The sequence below is a fragment of the Phaenicophaeus curvirostris genome, chromosome Z (assembly GCF_032191515.1).
Source record: "Phaenicophaeus curvirostris isolate KB17595 chromosome Z, BPBGC_Pcur_1.0, whole genome shotgun sequence".
Taxonomy (NCBI): domain Eukaryota; kingdom Metazoa; phylum Chordata; class Aves; order Cuculiformes; family Cuculidae; genus Phaenicophaeus; species Phaenicophaeus curvirostris.
Window position 1 is genome coordinate 46,437,186 of NC_091431.1, and position 21,295 is coordinate 46,458,480.

Here is a 21,295-nt window from a genome sequence, read left to right on the forward strand (position 1 = left end):
AACTACTCTGTTACATGATAAGCTGCACAGTTATTAAAATAATAAAACAAATTACCTGCTCTGCCAGCGTCTCACAGTCTTTAAGTTTTCCTCTTGAACACTGAATTCCACCATTTCCAGTTATTACAATAGTTGCAAAACTTCCCTCTCCAGAAGGATCTCCACCAGGTTCTTTTACTTCAAAAATCTCTGAATAGAAGGCAGACTGAAGGGTTTCCAGATTTATAAGATATTTAAGTTTCAAGTTTCTGGCAGTAGCTTTGCATTGGCCAAACTGTTGTATAAATTTGCGGAATCTGTACCTTATCCTTTTTCGTGTCAAGATGTGGTAGTCTTGGATTTTTGCTCGCACACATTTAGGCAGAAACATTTTGTAGCTGTGAATACATAACAAGAAAAAAAAACACAAGCCTACTAGATTTACCCATCAAAGGCAGCAAAGATAATTATTTCTGTGGTAAAAAAGTGAGCATGAAAATATCTTTTCCTCTGAATGTAACCTTGTTCTTTAAACTGTAGAATTACAAGGATTCTCTCTTCAGTCTGTAAAGCTTTCTTTCAAATACAGCCCCACCTCTTCTTCAGTTTTCCACTTTTTTCTTTCATTTGCCATTAATCCAGATGTGCCTGTTCTGATCATTACTGAAGTTTTGAGGTAAAGCAGCAGAAGTTACACTGTTGCTTTGTTTGGTGTAGAAGTTGGAAAGACAATAGTGCACAAACAGAGGCAACTCCACAGAAAACATAGGTGGCAGAACACAGCACTGTGTTTGGTTCTCACTGAAGTTCCTGTACCACAGTCCTTATTATATCAAGGGGCAAAATAGTAGTTTGTCACCAGCAGTCAGCTGTCTCACTCTGATTTTCACTCCTCCTGCTAGGTTTCATTAAAACACAAACATCAAGCATTAAGTTGTAAGCAGGGGACAGAATTAACTCAGCTTGAGTGGAAATCAATTAGGTTGATAAACCAAAGTGAATTCATAAATTCAAGCATGTTTAGCAGAGACTGCCCACAACGGATAAGAGCCTGAAGCACACGACATGACAGAAAAGGTGCAAGGGAGCTTGATTTGTTCAGTCTGGAGAAAAGCCTCAAGCAGGGTGTTCTACTAATTGTCTTCAACTAACAGATGTTTACACAGAAGACTGACTTAATCTCTTCTCAGATATACAAAGTGAAGGACAAGAGGCGACAGATACACAGTCTCACAGAGGAGACTAATTAGATACAGAGAAAATCTTCATCAATGAGGTTCACCACATACAGGACAAAGCCACTCAGAGATATGGTGGGATCTCCACCCCTGGACATTTTCCAGAACTTGAATGGATGAAGCCCTAAGTTCATTTAACTTTGAAGCTAGCCCTGATCTGAACAGTGCGCTGGATTGGAAGACTCCCAGAGGTCTCTCCTAACTCAAATTATTGCTTATCTCCTTTCCCTCATGAGCAGCTGCTGCCTTACGTCTCATTAAGAGACCAAAACCCATGTACCTTAAAGCTTTCTATTAATACCTAGTATACACTATAGGTAACTTTATGGAATCATTATGCTAGAATAAATCATCAACAGCCAAACGTCTCCTCCCTGATTCTTCTGTGCGAAAATATTTGGTTTAAATATCTAACAGGTGTGAGACAAGTTATGAAGCATGGAATCACCTGACTGAATTATAAATAGCCAGCGGTGTTTGGTCCTTTTCTTTGGCCACTCTCATCATATCCAGAACAGCCATTCCGAGACATTCTTCTTGTGTTTCATGAGTAACAGGCATTTGTATCCACCCATCCAAAAAATCATCTCGCCACTGAGAAAGAAGAATGCAAGCAAGCAAATCATACTACAGCAGTGGTATTCATCAATACAAATTTTTCTTGGGGGTGAGGGATTTTATTTTTCATTAGCTTGCTTTTTTAAAGACTTGCATTATTCTGAATGAACCTCTTCATCCACAAAAAGCTGTACATGTTCATAATGGATACCAGCTACTACCATGATTAGAAACACTGTTTTCAAGTATTTTCATTTCAAATCTCTAAAAGGTCGATGTGGGGAGGATGTTGTTCTACACTGTAACAGTCCAAAATGCAAGTCAGGCAGAAAAACTTCCACGTGGTAGTGGCACAAGAAAGGAGCTACACACTCTCACTGCTCTCCCCACGAGTGCCATGTGAGCTTCATCTCTACACATACACAACATGTAATTTTAATTTTCAGTGGGCTTCCAGCTGTCAGAAGAGCCTATACAGTTACTATCTGATGATGTGAAAAGGAATATATAAGCAATCTTTACCAATCTGCATTAAAAAATAATCAAGTAAATCATACCTGTGCAAATAGGTAAGACATGACGAGATCATCAAGAACAGGGCTTTCTGCACCTCGAAGAATTCCATACCGATATGCTCTGCTGGTGCCATTGCAATACCAGTGAGGAAAATAAAACCTATTCATAAATATTTAAGCAAACATCAATAAACAGATACTTTGCTTTCCCACATCAGATGTTATCAATTTCACAGACATGTAATTAGTGCTGGCTGGTTTGGAGGACCAACACAAAGGCCCAGTTAGTCAATGGAAAGCTTTGGATCCAGTTCTTGGTGTCTTAAAGTACTACAACATTTAAGAAGGGCAACGAGCCGTAGTGGTAGGATGAGAAGCTCTGCAAGACTATCCTCACTAATCAGAATATGGAGGATTTTGTGTTACTGTCTTCCAGTACTCTTTGAGACAGTTCCTAAAGAAACACTCAGGCCACATTATGCAGCATAAGCAAACATCTTTAGTATAAGCAAAACTGTGACTGTAGCTTTAGACATTCACATTCAAAACCCAGGTTAGACAAAAATTGTTCTACTGTAGACATCTGCCAGACTACACACAATAATTACTCTGCATTTCAGAACTGCTACTAATTTCAAACAGGCAAGCACAGAGATGAGATGTATCATTATTAAGAAAAAAACTATTTCGACTTCTGTATTTTTTGTTGTTTACTTCTTCAATCCGACACGGCAAACATGGTATACTGACAACCGACAAAATATGTTATTCAAATCTACTTCAATATTTTTTTTCTTTTCCCTATCTCTTATCCAGTTATCATCAATAATCTATCCATAACTTCTTAGAGAAACTGTGGTTCAACTACATATCTTACTGGTTGTTTTCTTTTACCTTAAGAAGTGCATAACATTTGATTTGGATTACCTTATCCGGTAAAGTAGAGTGAGTCTGGTTGCTTCATCTACATGGAAGATATGATTTGGAGGATACCACATTCTCTCTGTTTTACTCATGAGTGCAAACATGTTATGATACACTGGCATGATACCTAAACAAAGAACAGAGAAGCAAACATTTACAGGAAATGGCTCTCACGAAGAATCAACCTTACTAAAAAAAATTGTATTGCGGGTTAAAAGTAGCAGATTAGTACATGTTGTCCAACTATTCATTGCACTGCTCTATCACTGTCAACAGCACTGCAATCACAACCTTATAACCTGAAGACTGGCTTTCCTGGTTTATTTCCTCATTCTTCCTTTATGTTCTCTGACTGCAGACTGAGTCTCAGTCTAGCCAGCTTCTCAGCCTAGTAACAGCTAACAACAGTACGTTACTTTTTCCCCTTACTTTTCCCCAAAACAAATCTAGGCATTGATTTTAAGATCTATGATTCTATGATTTTAGACTGATGAAAAATTAGAAGTAAAGCAATAGAAAGAAAGTCATCATGACTAGGACAACCAGCTGCCACTTATATTTTAGTAGCTTAGCTGAGAACAAATCCAAATGTATATTGTTAATTAAACAAAATTGGAAAATATTTTTTTCCTTAAATATTCAACATTGTTTTAAGTGACAAGCAATCCTACCTAATTACAAGCTACAGAAATCAGACAAGCATCAGCTCCTCAGCAGTATCATAATTTTAATTTGAGTTTGGGGTTCCCAGCTGAAAGTGTCACCTAACATAAGACAGATGCTGTAACATTGTTCTATGCTGCAGTGTTATGCATCCATGTAACGCCAGTGCTATGATTTGGAAAACATGCCTGAGAATCAACAGCAAAGAAGGATGAACTTCAACCACTAACTAACATATTTTGAAGAAAAGAGATACAGGGACCAGAGAGCAGGATGAGAATTACAGTGTGAAAGTCACAGTAAGTCATAATGAAAGAAAACTGTTTACATTAAAGAAAGACACTTTGGAGGAAGGAGGCAAAACCACTGAGAAAATAATAAAGACAAGAAAAGTAACTTAAGATGGTGTTAAGAGGCAAAAGAATTCTGGGAAAATGCTCAGTACTCACAACCCTCCCCAGACGCTTAGAATAATACACAAAAAATACACAAGAGGAGGGAGAGGAGAGCAGAAATCCTTTATTTCTTTCAGATATGAACAGCATCCAGATAGCTACCGGAGGGGGCAGACCCAAATTTCTTTCATCACATTGAAAGCTCATGTAAGACAATCAGCTAGAAACAATTAATTAATTCTACATATAAAACTGCATAAGCTTGTAAAACACAAAGTAATTAAGTTTTAAATATCAACTAGCTTAAATTTGTTACAATACAGTATTTGTCTCTGTAGGGAGCTAGCCACAGGTCTAAGAATGAGAGGTTCATTATCCAGATGTCAGATTAAACTGGTAAAATCTACAGGCTAATCACCTGACACTTCTTTAAACTAAAGCTAAGAAAATATTCCAGAACTACAGGTCCTAACACATGATTTCCTATGAAAAGGAGTCATAGACTTACAGAAAACTACAGAAATGGAGAGTTATGTAAAGTAACCAAAGAGAAACTAAACAAAACCCCCAAAGGAATAACCCTGAAGGAATTAGTAACTGAAGGACTGGCTGTAAATCTAGATATTGTAAATTTATGGTGTAGTAAGGCATATTTGCTCCATCACAAACCTAAAAAATATCAAATTAACTCTGTTGCATGGAGTTAAAAAAAAACCCTATCCCAAGCAACCAAACATGGTTCTCATTTGATGTGTGACGCGGGATCAACTAGATTACATTATCAATCAGCTGTGTGTAAAGCAGTAACAATTAACTTAGCAGTTTTAAGGCTGTGTTTTGTTTATATCCCAAATAATTTCAGATCGATTACAGTGCAATGCATGCAAATCAACAACCTATTTCAGGATTCTAATCAAATGCTAAACCCCATTCAAGACAACACTGAATGTTTACTTAATCCCACCAATCTATTTCCCCTAACAAACTCCATGTAAGCACACTGAACTAGAAAAAAATTTCCAAATCATATTCTTAAACTCAAATGTCAAGCTGCCATATTTCACTAAATACATTGCAGACACCACCACCACCCCATCACTCAAAAAAACCCAAATCAAACAAAAAAACCCACAGATCACAGTATTTCAATCCAGATCATAACACCGCTGTTCTGAAAAGAAACTTTAACTAGGCAAGGAGCATGACTTTGGGATTTCCTCTACAAACCAGAAATGTTGGCATTAAAAAAAAAAAAATCAACTTCTTTACTGGCTTCCTATGTATGAAGAGTAAACCGTGCATTCATCCATCCCTCATACTTCATTATTTTCATCGCCAGTGCTGAATGACATACAGATCATATGTGTTTTCCAAGAAGAGCTATACTTTTTTTTTTCCACCCTTAAGAATTAGGCATTTGTGTCAGAATATTACAGCACTTCAAAGAAAAAGTTCAATGATTAGGACTAGGAGCAACGGGTATAAACTGAAGAGGGGCAGATTTAGACTAAGTATAAGGAAGAATTTCTTCATGATGAGGGTGGTGAGGCACTAGAACAGGCTGCCCGGGGAAGCTGTGGCTGCCCCATCCCTGGAGGTGTTCAAGACCAGGCTGGATGGGGCCTTGGGCAGCCTGGGCTGGCAGGAGGTGTCCCTGCCCATCACAGCGGGGCTGGAACTAGATGATCTTTAAGGTCCCTTCCAACCCAAACTAGTCTATGATTCTACACATAAAAACGGAGTAAATACCCTTACTGAAGTCTTGAAAATTGTCCACAGAAGTCTGACAACTGCAGAGAAGCCAGAAGCACCTCTCTTTATGTAATTCTTACCAGTACTACAAATTGCAGGGACTTTTCAAGTGAACGATAACTGTAGAATTTACGTGCTTTCTTCAGAAAAAAAAAAAAAGAATCTAAAAGACTCGGGGTGGAGGTTGGGTAATCAAAGTCTTCTGATGAAGCCTAGACATGTCAATACTTGTGAAAACTTCTAAGAAATACCTTTTCAGCACAAGCAAAATCACAAAAGCTGTTCACAACAGGTACTGAAAACCTCCCCTGGATTTCTGCACCATACTATCAAATCAAACAGTGATTAATTAGGAGACAGTGACTCAGAAACAATAACTCAGAATTGTTCTACACTTTGCTTGTCCAGCAAGGGCTACCGAATAAACTATATGGACTACTGCAAAGGGGTAGTCGTGTTTTTGTCAAGTATTTTATTGAGTATGTAAGGCTAAATAAAGAAGTCTCATCATATTATACAGACTGTCAAGTAAAATAATGAAGGGCTGTAACACAGCAGAAGTTCCTTCCTCAAAATTCTACCTCAAGTCTAAAAAGCGAACAATTTGCATCGTAGTTTCTTCCCTTCCTCAATACAATTTTAGAGCTCCACATTCAGACAAGTCACATGACTTCATTTACCCTGAAGCAGCTAAGGAAATAAGAGTTTTCTTGTATTTCTTCCTCCATGTATTTTCTCCTCCATAGGCATTAGGTTCCCTATCACCCATATGGTATATTTTCATTAGGTAACGTACCTCTGTAAAGAAAATTAAACCCTAGCAACTGTAAATCACAAAAGTCCATGACAATATGAAGTATGGAAGCCATGCACAGTCTACAGTAGAAATAGTATATTATGAAATTGTCAATTCAAGCATATTAGTACGTGACTAGACATATATAGATGAAAGCAATTAGTTGCATGGAGTTAATGATTAAAAACACTTTAAAATATAAAATCTTCAAAGTCCAATACAAACATTATTCAGTTCTCACACACAACTGTGGAGTAAATTAACTTAAAAAGTCTTGCACATATCAGATGGAAAATTCCTTGGCTTTTCTCACATGAAAATATCTTACGCTCATTTTTCATACAAACTGGAGGCTTACCAAACTCTGACAACACACTTAATGTCACTGTGCTGTCAACAAAATGTTTTTCCAATATTTAACAGAAGCACCTGTTTCCTTTCCTGGCAAAACAGAATCACCCAGAGTTCCGACTAATCCACTCCTTGCCTCAGTTGGGAGGGGGGAAGCAATGTTGTGTGCAGATCTTCAGGAAAGGCTATCACTTAAGAAAAAAACAAAACTAATCCCCTCACACCACTCACACCGACCCCTCTGAACACCCACAATGGGCAGTTATAATCAATGACAACTCTGTGCCATGTGAATTGTGGAAATTCAGTATGTTAAAGATATATCTACTTAAAATTCTCTACCCACTAAGAAGGAATCTCCTCTGAACAAGCAAGCACAAAGGTACTACAGATCATCACCACTGTCACATTATGCAACACAGTAACTCCCTTGGAAATGTTTATTTGACTACAGACACTGTTAGTGCTTAGTCACATCAAATGTTTCGAAACTGTGCTTGTATAGCGGTACAATTAAAAATTCTCTGCTATCTGGGATTCACCAGCAGTTTTAAAGGAAAGTACCATGGAACTTCCACTCTATTTGCAAAATAGATGGGTGAGAATTAAAAAAGTTCCTGAGTGAAGTTTCAGGATTTCAACGTTAAAAACAAAAAACAAACACAGAAGCCAACAAATTCAAGTTCTTTTGTTAACTGCTACCTGCTTGTAACTCAGCAATCCACTCAGGATTATCAAACTGGTCCCCTATTATGATTCTGTCTCCATTAAATAGTTAAGATTACAGGGTCTAACGATCCTAACGAAAGGGGAGAGAAAAAATCAGAACAAAAGCCTGCCAGAAAGTAGGTTAATAAAGTCAGGTATGTCCTGAAGAAATTTAGGGGTCTTATACAGCAGGGCAACAAGGCATGGCAGAAATGCAAGATATTAAACAAAACTATGTTCCTCGGTTGATTTTGCCAAAATATTTTTCACTGTGTTAATTAAATGTTATAGTTACATTTAAAGTCAGTAGCTCTGCATCCTTTACCACTCATTTATTACTATTTTCAAGAACATGGCACAAATTGATTTGTTCAACACCAAAGCAATGCTTTGCTTACAGCTGTAACTGTTTTAACTGTGATTTACAAGCTCACTTTCCTAGAGTAATGCAAAAATACCTTCGCTTAGTTAACTCTAGCTCAGTAACAATTCTCAATATATACAAGTAACACATATATTTTTTACTCATGTTATTCACCTGGTGGAATAAACCCACAAATCTTTGGTTTAATAATGAAAAGAAAATATCTGTATAATGCATTATTCTAGTAAATTACAGTGTACAGTCCACATCTGTCTGGGTTTGACTTTGGTTTTTTAAAAAAAAAATCTACTCCATCTGCTGATAAAAACTCTTAAATCCACTTACAATAGACTGGGCAGCATCTCACTGCAAAATTATATAGTTTACGAAACATCCTTTCTGTATACAAATAAATACATCCAAGATTCAAATTCAAAGACTTCATGCATTCCCAGTAGTCCATATTTGATTTACCTACACCACAACAAAATTCAGATGGTACTATTTTCAATTAGACCTGCTAATTTTTAAACACAGAATTCTAGACTATTTTCATATATATTTATGCTTCAAGTAAAACAAAAATCATAAAGTTTACAGTTATTCTGTAAAGTATCAGATCAAGTTTGCATTACCACTCTTGCATCAACTCTGGCGGCTTTTCTGAACTATTCTTACTACTTGTTTGAAGAGTTATTTACTACTACAACAGTTAGTTCCCAGGCAGAAGCCACTCTTCAAAGGACTTTGTGTACCTTGTCTCTAGAAGGATACAGGCTCAACATAATATAAGATGTATTTGGACAAATAATTATGAACCACTCTCTTCATCCCTCCTAGGTCAATGGGCAATAAGATGCAGACCAGGGGGCTAAATGCTCCCTCCACCATAGAGGAAGATCAGGTTTGTGACCACCTGAGGAACCTTAACAAATGTAAGTCTATGGGACCCAATGAGATTCATCCCAGAGACCCGAGGGAATTGGCTGATGTGGTTGCCAAGCCACTCTCCATAATATTTGAAAAGTCATGGCAGTCAGGAGAAGTCCCTGGTGACTGGACGAAGGGCAACATTGTCCTCGTTTTTAGAAAGAGCAGAAAAGATGAGCCTGGGAACTACTGACCTGTCAGCCTCACCTATGTGCCAGGAAAGATCATAGAACAGATCCTCCTAGAAGCTATGATAAAGCACATGGAGGACAGGGAGGTGATTAATGACAGCCAGCAGGGCTCCACCAGGAGCAAGTCCTGACTGACCAACCTAGTGGCTTTCTATGATGGGGTAACCATATCAGTGGACACGAGAAAAACAATGGATATAAATATCGGGATTTCTGTAAAGCCTCTGACACGGTCCCCTACAACATCCTTCACTCTAAATTGGAGAGATATGGATTTGATGGGTTCAGTGGATAATGAATTGGTTGGATGGTCACATTCAGAGAGTAGTGGTCAGTGGCTCAAGGTGTAGACGGAGATCTGCGACAAGTCGTGTCCACAGGGGCCCATACTGGGACCACTGAGGCTTAATTTAATCTTCATTGATGATAAGAGACGGCAAGATTGACTGCACCCTCAGCAAATCTGCAGATGACACCAAGCTGAGAGAAGTGGGCCTGTGTGAACTTTATTAGGTTCAACAAGGCCAAGTGCAAGGTTCTACACCTGCGTCGGGGCAATCTGCCATTTCAATACAGGATGGGGGATGGGGGATGATGTGATTGAGAGCTGCCCTGCGGAGGAGGACTTCAGGGTGCCAATTGATGAGAAGATCAAAATAAGCGGGCAATACGTGCTCACAGCCCAGAAGGCCAACAAAGTTAAACAAAGAACCATTTTTTTCACCACTATATACTAAAATTATTCTCTGTTTCACTCCCTCAGCAATATCCTCAGTGACTACACCACTACTTGCACAAAAGATATTGAACTACTGTCTAATGTGAAAATTCAATACCACTTCAACACTCAAAGTGAAGAACCTCCAACATCCATATTAGCTTTTACGCACCTTTAGATGCTGTAACTCCAGGTCTGAACTAAACTGACAAATCTAACAGAGGCAAAACCGAGACCCAAAAACCATAGGCATCAGCATGAAGAAGTTTATCCTTATCACAGAAATTAGTATGGGTGTATCTTCTAGAGTGCAAAGACTTTTTTTTTTCTCTTCAACTGGAGGAAAGAGACTACAGAACCTTGCAGACACAGTGGAAGATATTTGGGAGATCTTGATTTGATTCACCAACAAAAATACCTCAAGTCCAAGAAAACTCTCAGGTCCATCTGTCAAATTCAGACCAACTGGGTCATGACATTTGCTAAAACTTTGCAAACCTCTAAATACCATTTCCTCACAGCCTCGTAGAATGAATCCCAGGCAAGGGTTCTGCTGAACTTATTACATGGGCTTACCTGCCTAATGCCGTCATACTACACAAGAGCTACTCTACAAACTTGCACCTTAGTCAAGTTCTGTCATGTCTAAAGAAATCCCAAGGAACAATGGGGCTTAACCCCAGAAAAAAACCTGTGTGAAACTAGCATATAAAGCAAAATACCAATTCACAGCATGCAATTCATTCAGTACAAGACACTCAACAGCACAGAAAAGAGTGACAGACTGTACCCAAAAGCAAAGTCACTAAAAACAAACCTAAGACCAGTATAGCAATCAAAGGACAAAACCCACAAAAATACAAGAAGTTTGGAGAAAATTAGAAGTACTGCCAGATTTAAGAGCTTCATACTTGTGACATGCACTGGAAAAGAAAGATTTGGAATTATGAACCATTTCAATTCATTAGCACCTGAAATGCAAATTTGCATTTGGAAAGCTAAAAGAACACCTCCAGCCTTACAACCACTGACACCCTAAAAGAAGACACAGAATGACTCTGTACGTGTGTGTGTGCGCGCGCGTGCACGTGTGCATGAGGAATAAGAAGACTTTCGCTTTAATATTTGTAGTTTATTGGAATTAGGTTTTTTACTCATAAATTCAACCTACTTTTGCAATGAAAGATACATGCATAAAATGCATGCTTGAATTATTATATTTTACTACAGTTCTCAGCACCTGTTCATGTTAAACTCTCAGTAAAGGTAGCAATTCAAAGGCATTCTTAGATATAATTTTTTAAAAAATATTTATTTATTTCAAATATACCATCCTCTCATTTAGTCACTTTATTTCATAAATGATTACAAAAAGCATTAACCAAATATACAGAAGCAGTTATATTATATTAAACAGAACAGTTTCCACCTGCAACATCATTAATCTGTTTTGCAGGACTGCATCAGAAAGTAATTGAAGCTACTTCCAGGCCCCGCTGTGATTTATCCAAGCTACATCTCAGCTCAATAAAAGAAGACTTCCAAGTAAAGGATAGTATATGCTCATATTATCTAAAAAAGATGGCAGTCACTTGATTATAATCTCAGTTTCAAAACCATTTCAACAGGAATGGCTTTGCAGCCAGGTGCTAATTACTTCTGATACCAATTACTTCTGAAAGAACAGAAATTAGTATTTCAGTTAAAATCCCACCATTTTCATCAGGTCAGAATTATTAAAAACTTTATTGCATTAAGTTGAATTTTACTCCTTCATTAGGAAAACCATTATGTAAATACTTACCACAGGCTTTACAGGCAACAATGCAAATCTCTTCCGCAACGTATTCTCCAGCTGGAAATTGAAGGTAATCCCCTCCTGTCTTCCCAGGAGAATGATAAAGGTACACTTGCAGCAATGGTTCTGTGTGCTTAGGTGCACTCGTATTCCCATGGATGTCACCATTCTGGTGGACAGTAGAAGTGTCTGTACTTTCCATGTTTGTCATTGTAAGACAGGCCATTGCTCGTTTTGGTTCTGTTCAGAGTATTTGCCTGAAAGAAACGTAAGAAGTACTTCTTAACTAAGTGCATTTGGTTTTGCTTGTAATACTATTTAATGACAGTACTGTTCTGACACAGGAAAAACACTGACAGCTGCGGACAGGAAATTGGCTTAAAAGGTTTACTAAAAGCTGAGTTGCTCTTTGACTTATTACATGGTCCCAGTCTGAAAAATAACAAATGCAGTGACAGGAAAAACAGATATTCACTGGGAGTCCAACCAGAGGACTTATTATCTCTCACCAGTTTTTACACAGTGAATGCTCACCTGTCCAACTGAAACATGCTAGTTACATCTGAAAGCCAGAATGATTGCTTCAGTGACACCTGTGGAACTCATCATCTTCCCAGTTTAAATGCAACAAACTGGCACTAATTAAGAAAAATTTAAGAGTAGCACCTCCCAGATGAGTTTTAGTCACAAACAGACACTTAAAAGAAAATATGTACTAACTGAAATGAGACTCTAAGTAAACAAGATTGTTTGTATCTGTGAATAGAGGACTTCCAAGATCTCTGTCTTTCACACCTATAATTTAAGTCTATTCATAAGGCACTCAAGCTAAAAATCCACTCAGATAAATGTAATAATTAAAACGAGACTAATAACTCAATATACAGCCACAAGTATATTTGATAATGTAAAAAAAAAAAAAAAATTTTTTTAAAAACTGAGGTTGACAGCATATTCCAAAAAACAATTCAAGAAATTCTTTGCTCTTCTGTAACTCCATTATCATTTTAATGAGTATAATCCAAGTACTACCACCTGGATTTCAGCATTTCATATTTTCAAAATGCAGAATGCGTCTAAACAAGACACCAGCTACAAAGATTTGATTTTTTTTTTTTTTTTTTGAATCATAGAGTGATTTGGGTGACAGTAAGGTCCCCCAGAGCCTTCTCTCCTCTGGGCTAAATAACTGCAACTCTCTTAGCCTTGCCTCATAGGAGAGGCATTCCACCCCCCTGATAATTTTTGTAGCCCTCCTCTGCACTTGCCCTAACTGTTTCACTTATTTCTTGTGCTGGGCAGCCCAGAGCTGGATGTAGGACTCACAACAGCAGAGCAGAGAAGGAGCATCACAACTTTCGACTTGCTGGCCATGGTTATTCTTATGCAATATGACTGGCCTATCTACAAATAACCCCAAGCGTTCCTTGGCAGGTCTGCTCTCAATCACATCATCCTCAACCCTGTACTGATACCAGGGTCTACCCCTACCCAGGTACAGGACCTTGCACTTGGCCTTGTTGAACCTCATTGGATTCACATGGCCCTAGTTTTTGAGCATGCTGAGGTCCTTCTGGGTGGCATCCCACCCCTCCAGCATATCAGCTGCACCACTCAGCTTGATGTCATCTGCAGACTTTGAGCATGCACTCAATCCCACTGTCTATGCAATTGATGAAGATATTGGCTAGTTTATAAAGGTATTGAACATGAAAATGTTGCTATTTAACTTAAAAATATGTTTATTGTTTTGCATAGCCAGATGGGTGTTATATTCTTAAACTGCAACTCTCAACAGCTTTTGTTTTATTAAATTATCATGCCAGCTGGAAAAAAAAAAAGGCTCAGCAATATAAAAATGGAAAATATTAACTACATGAGCTATGAGATAGGACAATAAAACTAAGCTACTGTAATGGTAGTTTGGGGGGAAATTAAAAAAGAAAAAAGGCACCATCACCAAACAAAAAGCGTATCATTTTATGTCCCAAACTAAGCAATACAAAAAGCCAGTGTATCACAGACATATAAATCTGAATTTCTAGGTGCAAGTGTCATGCACTACATTCCTTGGGCCTTGACCTCGGGGGAACATGGATTCCCTATGCCTCATTCATAGAGCCAACCACCCATAGTTGAGAATATCTGTTCTTTCCAAAGGCAGCACATAGGTAACAAGTAAGTGTTCAAGTAATTAAAAAAAAATGCATTTTTCTTAACCCATGGAGGAATTCATGTTTCTTAGAAGAAAATAACCACATCACTAGAAACATCATATTTAAAAGATTTCTCACTACTTCTGTTAATAAAATGCAAGATACAATGTTTGTGCTCTACCACTTAATATTATAAAACATTCACAACTTCAATCTCCAGAGGCAGCCATATATAATTACCACAGTAATTTTTCTAAAATACTCTAGAATTAATCCCCTGTCGAATACAAATCTTCAGATGAACTGACATATTCTTCTACCTTGTTCAGTTGGTATTACATCTATCCAACAACTAATGGAAATACCATTTATAGAATTAACTAAAAACCTAGCCAATTTTAAAAGTGAACAAAATAGACATGCTTGTATCTACCTCTCCTTCATAAAGTATGTGTTTGTAAAAACAGATTTGCCATTTCAAAAAACTCTCATCATTCCCTCCTTGTTTCTATACAGAAAAATACATGAACCATGAAAGGAACCTTGCTTAATCTTAACTAAGAATATGAAATATCAATGAATTACAGCAAAAAATGCAAAGTTAATACTGTAACAGAATACTCTGCTCTTTTTCTTGCACTGATTTCAAAATTTCAGTGCAACAATGTGAAAAGTCTCCAGAGATACTACTTATATATTTGTGTCACCAGTTCACCTTAAATAATTTTCATGTTTCAATGTCTTTTATGTCAACATGCTGATGAAACATGACAGGTGAAAGCAAGAAACATACTAAATCAGTTTCTCCACTGAAAAATATAAAATACATTTTCCTGTTCTTTGTCCTACACATCCAAGTAAACCAGTTCTATAGATGCATCTTGATATGTGCAGTTATTGAAACACATGGTCACCAGACACAAGTGGCGTGAAAGAGCTTAACATTAACAAAACTGCTTTCACCTGTAATCCTTCACGTAGATGTCTCCAATTAGACACACTTGCTTTTCCCTTCTTGCTCCATCTGAAGACCATTGTATCAGCATAACAGAAACATTAAGCATGGCAAAAATGTAATCACTGTTCATCCAGAAAATTTAAAATTATAAACTAATCTTCTGAGCATTGTAAAAATTAGGCATTTAGAGGCTAAACAGACAGTAACCTACCATTTGCAGAACATATTTGAGTATCACCTTCTGGGTTATACAGAACAGATTTTTTTATGATACTGTTGTTCAGAGAAATTTCTGTGTTTGTGTAAAAAATGTAAATGTTCATGTAAAGAATTCCCATAGTTGCATAAAAGGATTTAATATAGCCAGAATAGGCCTTCTGTTGGCAAGTTATTCACAGGACCACAGAGGTATTTGTTTGTCAAAAAGGAGCCATGTACCACGTCCACACCCATTTGAAAGCGGACATAATCAAGTGAAAAATGTCCTGTCCACTTATATGCATAACAACAATGCCTAACAAAATCTGGGTGGATTGTAAATGTTTTGATTTGGAGATCAAACCCATTAACAATAAAAGATCATATTCTAATGCTGATGAACAGATAATTTGATCCAATAGGATTATTTTAATGTTTCTAATCCAGATAATACTTCAAGTTGCAGCTCCTAAGTGATGAGATTAATCATTCCCCATGTTGATCTAATGACAATCACCAGAATCTACAATGCAACATGTTTACATGCAATTTTCTGTTGCTGTCTGGACTTCCAATACACTTAACTAAGGATTAATTTTACCAGCAACACCAGGCTAAGAAGCAGTTAGTTAATGAGACTGAAAATCACCACTTATGCAAGAAATTTCATTAAAATGCGGAGGATACACAAAATCCTCATGATTTAATAATATGTAGCATTCACAGCTCCATTCAGAACATTTTTTTCATCTTATGGACAACTTGAGCTACAAGCTCTACTAGTTTTGTGAAATCTAAACACACTTCTTGAAAATAATCCTCCCTTAACATCACTTTATGTCTTTCTTTTTTCTCTTGTGAGTTTCTAAGAAAACTCCCAGAGCTAGGATCTTAAATAATACCACTTCAGACACACAACTTTGGAGGTTCAAATATCAGATCATTCTCTCACTACAGCTAAATCCCTGACTGTTAATTACCTTTTATCACTTGAGAAATCTGTATGAAACATAAGTGATGAAGCTCTTTACATAAGCTCATCGTAAGTCACCCACTTGCTGTTGATATCCATATGAGATCAGACAATGCAGGCACGTAAACAGCGATGGAACATAACGTGTCTGCAATAAAAACACAGTGTTAAAAAAAGTTAATGTCTGCGAACAACACATAATACATCACTATTTAAAAATTCCCATCTGTGTTTAGGTTCAGATAGGGTGATCCACTCCTATCTCATTTGCCCAAATTCCTGCCTTCTTTGCCAAGATCTTCTAAAACTTAGTAAAATACAAAGTGGGTTTTTTTAAAATAAACTCAACTTTTTTAAACATCCATTTTTGATACTGAGATTGCTCCTCAGTTCTAGCAAGAAACTAGTATATGAAACAGGTGACATAAAGTATAATTACCAATAATTATTTTTGCACTCGCCATTACAGAAAGAAAAGACAAATGAAGAAAGAAAAATAATTACAGAGAGAAACATGGTATGGTTATTTTGTGCAGTAACACTCCTGCTAGCCAGAACAATTCTATTTGACAACTGACAACAGCCACTCATTTTGAACCGATGTTGAAGTTAATACCAAATGTCCTGTAGCAGAAAGAACAAGGGCACCCCACGCTTGCTGACTTTGCACTACGTTTTTGTGGCTGCCAGAAACACCATTTCAGAGCACTTACGCACAACAGCAGCTTCCTGCAGCAGTGAAAAAATGATAAATGCCCTGTTGTGACCCTCCCAACATAGGAAACCACTTGACAGAGAAGTAAAAATGAATTTTAAAACTGAGTAGAGGGGAAAAAATTACAATGAAAGTTCAAAGGGGGCAGCATTCACAACGGGAGAACTCAGCGAGTTTTGTATTTAATGACTCTTCAGACAGGTGTCTCCCTGAACAGGTAAGAGGAGAAGGAAATTAACACTATTTCCTCAGCACCATGTGCTGCATCTACTGACTCTATCAATACCCCAAGAATAAAGGAATCCATCTCAATGACTAGTAAATTCAGGTTCTGTCCTCACCAAAGTCAGACTGTTACAGCAATGATTAGCATTTCTCCCCTTGTAATACTGGCTTTAGAGATAAGCGTTTTTGCGTTTTTTGGGGTTTTTTTGTTTTCTGTATGTATCCCCAGGGATTCTCCTTCAAATGTTCTGTAGCCAGCCAATTAAGATCTGACCCAAAGACCAGTGCAGTCAACAGAAATTTTCCAGACCTGTATTAAAGCACCAGAGGGGAAGAGGGGACATTGTCTGGGGCAGAGCAGTTTATCATCGACCTACTGAGCATACATTTCATGCACAATGATCTGAGAGCACCAGCTTCACGCAAAGCACAGAATCACCACCTGCTTGTGCAGGTTTCAGACGAAGAAGCATTGCTCAGTATTCCAAATTATTTTCTGTTTTAAAAGTACTGTTCTATGCTCAGAACCGCCTTGCATTCATTATTTCCAGGTGGGCTCTTGACTTTGAGCAAAACAGCATAAAAATTTACCTGACTGTAGCTAACTATGTAGTTTTTCCATAAACCCCAGATCAATTGCATAACATCATTACCTATACGAGACAGCTGCTACTGAAATTATGGGACAAACCAGGTTAAACTAAGAACTCAAGTGCTTCTATTCTCTGCCTAACCAAGTCCAGCAGAATAAGGGTTGCAATATTTTGAATAAACTCAGTGCCACAGCAGCTTGCATTTCAAACGCAAAAATCAGATAAAGCAGCCCAATTCCAAGTCTACCCTTCTCATGACAATCAGAAAAACAATCGAGTGCTTATAAAAAGAGCATCTCATCGGTCTGCTCTGGACAAAAAGCAAGGAAATTTGGAGATGAAAAACTCTGAGCTGAACAGGCTCACGGTGGTTAATGTAACATATTTCTCTCTTTTCTTTTTTCTTGTTCTCTTTTTTTTTTAAGAGAGTCAACTGCTTTTTCTTCTGCCAACATTTACAGACACACCTATTTATAGCATCTGCATCAATACTTTATAAAACATAAAACCAGTTTACATACTTCCAGGATGAGTAAGTCTCATTTGACAAAACTTGTTCTTTCAGCTGCAGAGTTGCAAAGAATGTTACCTACATTCCTGGCTGTACCAATCTGACAGTGCATCATCTTGCCAGCAATATAGTTCCACGTTTACTTTTTACCTCCTATTTGTTCAAGTCTACATCAGCCTACATTTCTGGCAGCTGCAGGGACTTAAATGCTCAATTATAAAAGAAACTTAAGAGTCTAATTAAACTCAGTCAACACAAATTAGTCTGTCATGTCCAAGTTGCTATAATCTGCAAAGAACACAATACCAAATTTGTTGTGCAGAGGACATTATACAACCTGAAACAGTCACTTTTCAGCAAGCCTTCAGAACTCCTATAAATACAATTAGTGGTTTTTATGCCTGTGTCACCGAGTACCTTAAACACTCAATCCACTATGAAGAGGAGCACAAAACATCAGAATTTAATTTACTATTCACAAGCAAGGCCTTGAAGATGTATGCTGTCTCCCAACAACTCAACAAGCTTATTGCCAGTAGACTGGGACATCTTGTGTAAACTGAAGATGATGAAAATGTGCACATTTTCCATTTGCTCATACACACATTCTTCTTTCAAGGAATAACGTAAAGCCACTGACAAAAGAAAACAACTGCTCATACAAAAAAAACCTGCAAAAGTTAAGTGACTCAAAATGATCTTTCCTGTACAGCTGTACATTAATATCATTTTTAATATATCAAAATTTGAATGCTCATTGTAGCAAGTAGATACAGAAGGGAGATAACAGACTAACTTATCAATGACAAAACATATGCTAAAAAAAGTGGAAAAGCAAAGATAACATTTGCTTACAGTTTTGACTTGGCAAACCACTACTTGTATCAGCAATTCAGCAAGAATCCATGAACCTTTACACAAGGAAAGATCCTGGCCTGATTCACTTGCATGACACACAAAGAAGACTAAGCGGACAGGAGCTGTTAGTATGAGGATTTTAATCTTTCCATTATAATTAGACATTTTAAAAGAAAAATATATCAGGATTTCTAAATTCCTCACAACAGAATGAAGCTCTTGCTCTGGCTTATCTCAGCAAGGAAGCTACCTGCGGGTGCTGTTGGAAAAGCAGAGTGAACAACACATACTATAAACTTCATTAGCACAGTGAACTGCCAAGTAGCTGAGCTACCAGAAAAGCAACAGCTCTACTTAGGTTCCATCAGAAAGTTGGCAAAAGTTGGTCCCTATCTGCAAAGCATTTAATTTCACCATGCTGATAAATTTCAGCAGAAGACTGTTTCATCAGAAAATTTCCAAGCAATTGAAATGGTTGCCCAATTGTTTGGGTAAAGATTATCTGCCAAGACAGAGGCATCTGAGGATGCTTAGTCCACTCAGAGCCACCATTAAATGCGCAGCTTTATATCCACAGAGGACATAGGAAAAACAACCTAAACAGGTCAGAAAGATGAAGTATGTGAAAAATGTCATGACCCCCTTTACACACCTCTCTCAAATTCTTTTAGTGTTGCTACAAAAAATGACAACAGCACAGTTAGGATTAAGTGATATTTTCACGACCATGCCACATCATGCTAGACTTTGTTTCATGATCTGTAGTGAAACTGAATTCTGTTGAATGGCTCAGACCATGAAATAAGTGCTAATTAGTGAAGTATAAGTCTTTCTTAGCTGATTCTTTGATTTCTCTTGAAAAGGTAGAAAAAATGAATTGTCAGTGCTCCTGTGTTTAAGGGCAAATTCCCTGAAAGTAAAAACATACCTCAGAATTCCTTGCTGCTAGCATCATTCTGTCTGATAGCTTTTGCTTACAAAAAATGGACAACCACTGTCCTACACTGAACAATTGAGGTACTGGCTTCTATATAACAACAACTATCAGTGAACTACTAAGAAATGGGGAGACAACACAAAAAGGTTGAAAACAAAATTGTATTTCAAAGTTGAAAAAATATTCCAACACACCACTGAAATGAAGAAGTACTTTTCTATTAAAATGCATTTTTGTTGAAAACAGTCTCTAGGGGAAAAACACTTCACAGACCTCTAGAGAATACATGACAGTTCTAGCTATACTCACAGGTTAATATATATATAGAAAGTGTAAACAAATACATGAACGACAATAACAGCAGAGTAGTCCGCCAAATTGCTTGGCTTTCTCAAACATTGCAAGATTGAGACAGTGGGCAGGCGATTCTGGAAAGCACTTTTGAAGCAAGCAAGTTATCCTTTTCCAAATGCAATTCCCAGTGTCATAAGCAAAGAGAGATTTGTCATAACATGAACCAACAGTTGTTGCTATAGTACTGCATTGCCAAAGAATAGCATCAACAATTACCAAACAGATGCCAGTTTAGCAGATGCTGTCAACAACCAAGCTGGCTACACTGAGCTATCAGAAGTCCTACACATTTTATGTTACAGTCTGAGAGTACAGAATGGTGGCAAAGCAGACAACACCAGCCATAATGCAATGGAAAAGGTTTCAAAACTGTTAGTCAGCCTCCAAAGACCTGTTTTTCTCCCCGTGACAGGCAAGGATTTCACATGTAAATGTCTGCTCTCAACAGCTTAACTGTGGAAGAAAGAGAACAGCAAAGATCCACCACTTGTCATAGTTCAGTACTTCTGAAGACAGACCTTTGACAACGTTCCTTATTGTCTCCAATTACGGAAATTGCTCTGTAGCTTCAGTCTACTGAAAACAGGTATCTTCTAGGCAAAGAATGTAATGCTTTCATCAAGCGCAGTTATACCCTGGTAAAAAAATACAAGGTTCTCTTTCTTCACAGAAGATAAAAGGGTTTCTCATAGCAAACATTTCTGTGAGGAAAACCAGTCATAACTCTTCCCAGTTACCCGTCTTACCACTGCTAGGATAAATTACCCAGTTTGTGGTTGTTCAAGAAGCTTTTCCCCAAGACCTAGATTTGAAAAAGTTAAACCCTTTTGGACTTTTCTTCTGAATTCCGTCATCTCCATTTTTTTGCCTTCTTATCTCACTTCCCCAGTCTGGCAACTTCCCTCCTCAGAGGTTAGTAAACTACTGCCTCTACCAT

The 21,295-nt window shown here is 37.6% G+C and overlaps 1 protein-coding gene across 2 annotated transcripts in view; it reads right to left on the reverse strand.

The window, feature by feature from the left end:
- The window catches only part of JAK2 (Janus kinase 2), a 215,932-nt gene that overhangs the window by 158,951 nt on the left and 35,686 nt on the right, over positions 1-21,295 (reverse strand). For both annotated transcript variants that reach the window (XM_069881242.1, XM_069881241.1), the window contains exons 2-7: positions 16,173-16,313; positions 11,887-12,137; positions 3,218-3,341; positions 2,333-2,450; positions 1,666-1,811; positions 56-377 (exon numbers count right to left, since the gene is read on the reverse strand). In XM_069881242.1, the coding sequence (XP_069737343.1) occupies positions 56-377; positions 1,666-1,811; positions 2,333-2,450; positions 3,218-3,341; positions 11,887-12,106 (930 nt within the window). In that variant the 5' untranslated portion in view covers positions 12,107-12,137; positions 16,173-16,313. The remainder of the gene's footprint in view (positions 1-55; positions 378-1,665; positions 1,812-2,332; positions 2,451-3,217; positions 3,342-11,886; positions 12,138-16,172; positions 16,314-21,295) is intronic.